This window comes from Apis dorsata, unplaced genomic scaffold (assembly GCF_000469605.1).
Source record: "Apis dorsata unplaced genomic scaffold, Apis dorsata 1.3 scaffold_230, whole genome shotgun sequence".
Lineage (NCBI taxonomy): Eukaryota > Metazoa > Arthropoda > Insecta > Hymenoptera > Apidae > Apis > Apis dorsata.
Window position 1 is genome coordinate 41140 of NW_006263512.1, and position 6568 is coordinate 47707.

At 36.1% G+C, this 6568-nt stretch overlaps 1 protein-coding gene across 1 annotated transcript in view; it reads right to left on the reverse strand.

Moving 5' to 3' along the window:
- Positions 1-6568, reverse strand: part of LOC102679994 — an 18829-nt gene that overhangs the window by 9918 nt on the left and 2343 nt on the right. Inside the window, exon 2 of the mRNA XM_006615661.2 lies at positions 6086-6562. Coding sequence (XP_006615724.1) covers positions 6086-6158 — 73 coding nt within the window. The 5' untranslated portion in view covers positions 6159-6562. The remainder of the gene's footprint in view (positions 1-6085; positions 6563-6568) is intronic.

Sequence of the window (6568 nt, forward strand, 5' to 3'; positions counted from 1 at the left end):
CGAATTCAGCATACGAGGATACGAGCGTACCGAATTTTCAGGGACAGTTGGAAACTATTTTAAGACAATTATATATTTTTCGAGAATGTATAATACATGTGTGTATACATATGTTGACGGAGTATGCAAAAGTTTAAACTTGTTAAGAATATTTGGTTAGTATTTTTGTATAGCCAATATGTACACAGTTTGCTCGGTACAGAACGGAAAACCGTATATTTGCGACAGGATTTCGAGAAACTGTGTTTCGTGGAATGCGTGTAGATAACCGTCCTGGGTAATCTAAAATATTCCCGGCAAAGCCCGGAACGATTATTAACTTTTGACGCGCATACTTTTCAGGTGACCCACTTAACTGTTCCTGCAGTGAAATCAGTCTTTAATTATTCCTCGCCGGAATGAAGGTATCCACGATTGATATGCTTAGGCGGAAAGCAAACTGTGTAAAGCTATATATAAGATCCACTTGAACATACGGTATAGAATAATGGGGAGATAATTGCTTCGTTAAAAAAAAAAGATAAAAGTAATAATTTATAATATTTCCATCTGATACAAATAAATTCCGCGTGACATATTTTTCTCGAATGATCTACAAAGGAGTATTTCTAGATTCATTAATTTAGAAGAGGAATTCTTTGAATATAAAAAGATATTAGAAGAGTTGGAGATAATTAAATAAAGTTATTAGAGAGATAGAAATCTTTCCAAACAAAAATCAAAGCTATCGTACATGGCATCATTAAAAGAAGAGATGGAATAAAAGAGAAATAATTATCATTTCATCTCGAAAATATTGGATATCGAAACTCGTTTAATCAAGTTTCTCTCAATTGAAGTCACTTGCTGTCCTAACTCATTCTTGAGCATTAAATGAATCGTACATCGAAAGGAGGAACATATACGTGATTAAAGATATTATAACTGACGCAAGACTTTTTAATTTTTCGTATGAAATCGACTCTTTCTTGCTTCGACTCTTTCAAATTCGCAACGTGTCTTATCTACACGCACAAGAAGAAACATTCAACGAATAAATTATACGCGTTACCAAGTTTGAGAAAAATGGAAAACAAGTGAACGTTATTTAAATGATTTTCTTGTTCCTTCGATTAATTGAAAATTAATCTAATAATTGATGATAATCGATGACCGTCGTTTTCGATAAATCTTTTCTCTTTTTCCTCTGATTTTTAACAAGGATGAATAAGAAGAAGTATCGTTCGAGGAAACGATTGTCACGGTCAAAATTCCTGGAAAGGTTTCGAGCGCATTCCCGAATTTTTTTCTTCTTTTGAACAGGATTCACAGGAGAAAGCGTTTCGAAGAGATAAAAAAGGATTTCATTATTTCAAGATGTATTTTCAAGGAAAGATGATTTTACAGAAAAAAAAAAAAAAAAAAAATTGAATATTTCTTCGTTTGAATTCTCCTATACTTTCTTCTATTCTAAGAGCTGCTTAATGCCATGGGATCTCGATTAACCGGCTTAATCGACGCCGAGGCAGACCGGTTAAATCGAGACTTGTGGCGATCGAATTACTTTAATCCACTTTATGCACGTCTCCTTACAAACGTTACGAATATATCTCGATTGTATCGAAATGGTGATCTGCAGGTTTGTTAAACGTTTAAAAATTATTCGTATATCCATTATTTTAAACACATTGATGATTCGTGAAATGAGGATGAAGACGCGAAAGAATTCCACACGGATACGCGATTAATCCGAGTCGATCAAGAAACCACAAGAAACGGAGAGTTTCATTCGACTGAAATTACTTCTTCTCTCAGAAGCAGCTCATATTTCTCCGCATGCCGTTTCTTTCACTCGACTCTATCTATTATTCGCATCTCGCATCGTGACGAACAGATTCTCGAGAAATATTACAAAATCAGCTCCGGCTGGCTACGTGTTCGAACATAGCGGGAAAGATCTCGCTAATCTTTGTCCGTTTTCCCGCAACCGAGATATAAAAACGCGTCGTTCTTGATCGGGATTAACCCCGGAAATTCATCGAACTGCATTTCCGTTCTTCGAACTCTTCGGTATATAATCAGTCGCGACCGCGTCAAAAGGAAAATATTGATCGAACCTCTCTTGTTTTTTGAAGCTGCATAAACGGAGCGAAGGAAATCGATATCGAATCGAATCGATAAAAATTTCATTTGATGATATTATTTTGTTGACGCTTGACGCTCGTGTCAAAGAAGGAACGAGAAATGAAAAAGAATTTAAAATTATATAAGTAATTTTATAATCGTGTCTCACGTTGGAGTGCTTGGATTTTTATGAGAAAAAAACGAATCTTTCTTTCTTTCTTTCCTAAGATTCGTTGTAGATATATTACAGACTAATGCTTCGTATCAACTGGATGTGTATCTTGCTTCGTTCCTGAGACATCGAGAATATCAGCCATCGAAAATTCTCCAATACCAATTTTCGCGTAGAAAATCTCGATGCCATTTTTTCTTAAGCAAAAGAAATAAGAATTTTAATTTCTTTGACAATTTTTCGAACAAATATGACTACGAGGAATCGAATGATCGAAAACAGCACAGTAGAACAGCTTTTCTTCACTCTTTATTAATTAAAACTCTCTCAGAAAAATCTCAGAAATTAATAATTAAAATATACCAATAAAGTATTTTTCACGTAATATAAATGGAGAAAAAAATTGAAATATTATCGAGTATCGCGATGAAAATGAGAAGGAAAAGGATAATTTGAAATCGAGCGTCCATGGAATGCATAAAATTCATCGGCGTGGATCCTACAACGGCAGGATCGTACAATAGTTCCCATGCAGGTTCCTACCCTTCCTCACGTGTTTGCATTCCAGAGCGATGTTTCACTAAATGCATGCATTGCATCGAGTTTAACCACCCTCCGCAGAAGAACCAGTTCTTTCGGCCCGTCGTTCCTCGCCCATTCCACGGATGTTTTAAAAAGCATCGAAAAAACGATCGACAAAAAGATCCACCGCTGCCAAAATTCTGTGATATCGGATTATATCAAGTATCCCATTTAAATCACGATCGATATATTTATATCGAAAGTCAGAAATCAAATCGAACAAATTTGAAAAATTTGAAAAATTTTTTTATCGATATGATATCAGCGTTTAATTTGTTAGATTATATTGCATAATTCAAGTTCAATCATCTCGAATCAAGTTTCAGAATATCGTTAATCCGGGATATGGATAATTTTAGCCACGTATCTCATAAATATTTTTTTCGTTTCGTTTTCTTGCGATAATCTCAATTTCCTTTCCCATCAGAGATTCGAACGGATTAAATTAATTTGAATTTACACGTAATATTATTACACGACAAGTAATAAGGTTTTTTTACGTGGCTCCGTAATTTCACGCGGTAATTACATGCACAGAGGAGAGTATTTCCGGCGAGTAAACGAACTTCTCTTTCTTCGATGAATCACGGTACATGGTCCAAGATCTCGAGTTGTTCACGCACGATCGCTTCAATTTGCATCTCGCTCTCGATAGAGAATCGTAGTCGAGATGCAAACGTCTTCACGGCAACTTGATATCTGTGTTATTGGATATCTCGGTCCCACTTATTTCGATTCGCTCTTATCCGACGTTCTTTTAGAAAATTTTCATCATTCTCTCTCTTTGAACGTTTCAATGGTTCTTCTGCAAATATATGACAATTATTTGAATATCGCGCGCATATCATCTTTCGATCCTTTCCTTTCCTTTCGGTACTCTTTCGATCAACGTATACATCAGTGTTGCAATCGATATGAATGAATAGCTTACAACCAATCTTCCAAACTGTACTGCAAATTGATTCAAATTAACATACTCTCACAAACTCGCAAAACAGGGTCAACTATGACAGTATACGATAACTGTACGGAATAATTAGAAGATCCCTATCCAAATCAAGTAATCAGGATTAAAAACTCAACTCGTATCACGCTCGTATTTCATTCTGGTATTTCATTCACTCCAATCCTCCAACCTTTCTCCAAAAGAAACGTTTATCTTTGTAATATATATTCGAAACCCGTCACTTGAGAAAAACATCTTTTAGAATTTATGGTCGAAATAAATCCTCGTTCCTGTATTGACTATCTAGAAAATCGAACTCGGAGGATTTATCCGTGGAATTCTTTCTATATTCGTTTAAGAGGAGGAAAAATTTCATCTGGACGCGGCCAATTACATTTCTAATAATCCGAAATGAAATCGGCGAGGGGAATCGCGATTTCGTGCAACAATCAACAAGAGGATTCAAGACGATGGTCAACGTCTCGGTCTGATTACACTTGTGAATACAAAACTCGTCGAGATCGTCGTGATTTCGCCTCCTTTTCACGACGATCGCGAGGCGAAAATCGTAAAGTTTGTTATTTGAGCGAGGCACGCGACACAGTCGACGAAAGTGAATCGAATCTGTTAACACAGATTTTCGCGTGGCTTGGTGGACAGCCGACTGGCGCACGTGCCGCGTTTTTAATGAAACGAAATCATCGAGAGCGTGGAAAGAGAAATGGAGATTCGCGGCGACGGAATCGCCTTGAGAGCTGGTTTCATTGCCAAGGTGTCGGTGAAGAAACACACGATTTACACACGTTTTAGGGTTTATCGTATGAATGAAATTCATCATCATTTGAAATATATCCTTCGATTTTGATTAATTTAGATTTAGTTTGAGAATGAATGAGTTTGAGGAAAGTATTTTATAAACTGGAGGAAGATAAAATGATGGAGAATTTTGGAACGAAGAACGAAAAAGATATAGGAATAATATTTACTCTTTCATTCATAAATAACAAGATATTTATTCATATAAAATTAATTCATCATCATTAACTCAGATCGTTAATTTGAATAATGCAAGAAGAAAATTGAAAAATATACAAAGATATATAAAGATCATCCATAAAATAATAATTACATTGTTGGCTTTGAAGTTCTTCGAAACTATGATTAATTAAAAAATGGAAGATTTTGGAAGCAAATTTTTTGATTAATAATAATAATACAAAAGTGATTACAGTAAGCTTCTTATGATCTAAAGAAGTTCTATAGAAGTGGAAGATAATTATTCAAGTTCTCTTTTCTTTTCAAATATAATAATGAAGGTTTATTTGATGAATATGTTGAATGAACCAAGATTTGAAATGGAAGCCGAAATTCGACACTATTAATAGTTTAATAGTTGAATATTACGTGTCAGTGACAGTAAAATCGAATGCCCTCGCACCGATCATTTCGAATGCAACCTCTGTGATGACACTTAAAGGCTATACGAGGCCCTTGTCGAGGTTAAGGCCTTCGAAGTCGTAAAAATGACGGCTTCTAGCATATTAATTTGTCCGTGTCGTCGATCGACCGATATTATTACCCTATTTGTAATCTCGATTCACTATAAATTTCCGTTCTCATACAATTAATAGCTTCGATTAATTAGTAGACGATCGAAAGTTCTATCGTGGATATTTTATTCACCGCAATTCTATTGTTCCTTGGTTATACGTTGACTTTTACTGGCGGCAAGTTAACGCGCAAAATTTCAATTCATCATCGAGTCAGCCAACGATGAGTACGCGCGAAACTATTTAATCTTATACAAACATTTGCGTCACGCGGTCTGTTTTTAAAACTATCATTATGAAAAAGTGAAACGCATATTATTTATTTGTGGATAAAGTTATCGCCAACGGATATCGATGAACATTTTTTAACAAATGGACATACAACAATAAACAACAACGTCGTCCAGGATCATAACTTTTTCAACTTTCTATCTTCGTTGGAAGCAAAAGTTACCGTAATTTCGATATTTTAATTCACGTTTTTTCCAAATATAACTCTAATCTATCATTTACATCTTTTTCTTAACTGGATCTACCAGTTTTTTTTTCTACTCTTCAATTACATTTCAATTACAAAAACAGCATAATTAAAGTAAATATGATATGATATGTATCAAAGATAGACAATTATATACCAAAAGTTACATGCTTCTTTTTTAAAAATAAAAAAACGCAAATTGCAAAAAGGCAAAATGGAAAACAAGAATTGGAAAAATTGAAATTCGTACTCACCGTTACACGTGACGACCGTCAAGCACAGCAGTACCAGCCGGATGGACATTTTGGAGAACGCGGAGGACGTCATCTCCGGCACCGCATTTATCACCGTGTGTCCTTGAAAGAGGATCGTAGCCCCGTGTTTCGCAGGAGCGATCGAGCGCGTCGTTACGCACGTGTACTGTCGTCGAAACGTATGGTCGCGTGCGATTTGTACCCGCACGACGATGACGCATGTAAAACCCCCTCCGTTTCACCGTTTTACGAGCGTGTAAACGTTCGCTCTTCCGACGTAACCAACGACTTCGACTTCCACCCTGCACTCCTATCGAGACCTCTCTAATTTCCTCTTAATCTCTCGCTCCTCTTCGTATACGAATCGTATCTAGACCTCGGTTCAGAAAAATCCAACGAATCACCCGCTGGAAATCTTCTTTCCTCTCCTTTTCCTTGGTCCTTTGGTCCTTTCTCTCTCTCTTTCTCTCTCTCTCTCTCTCT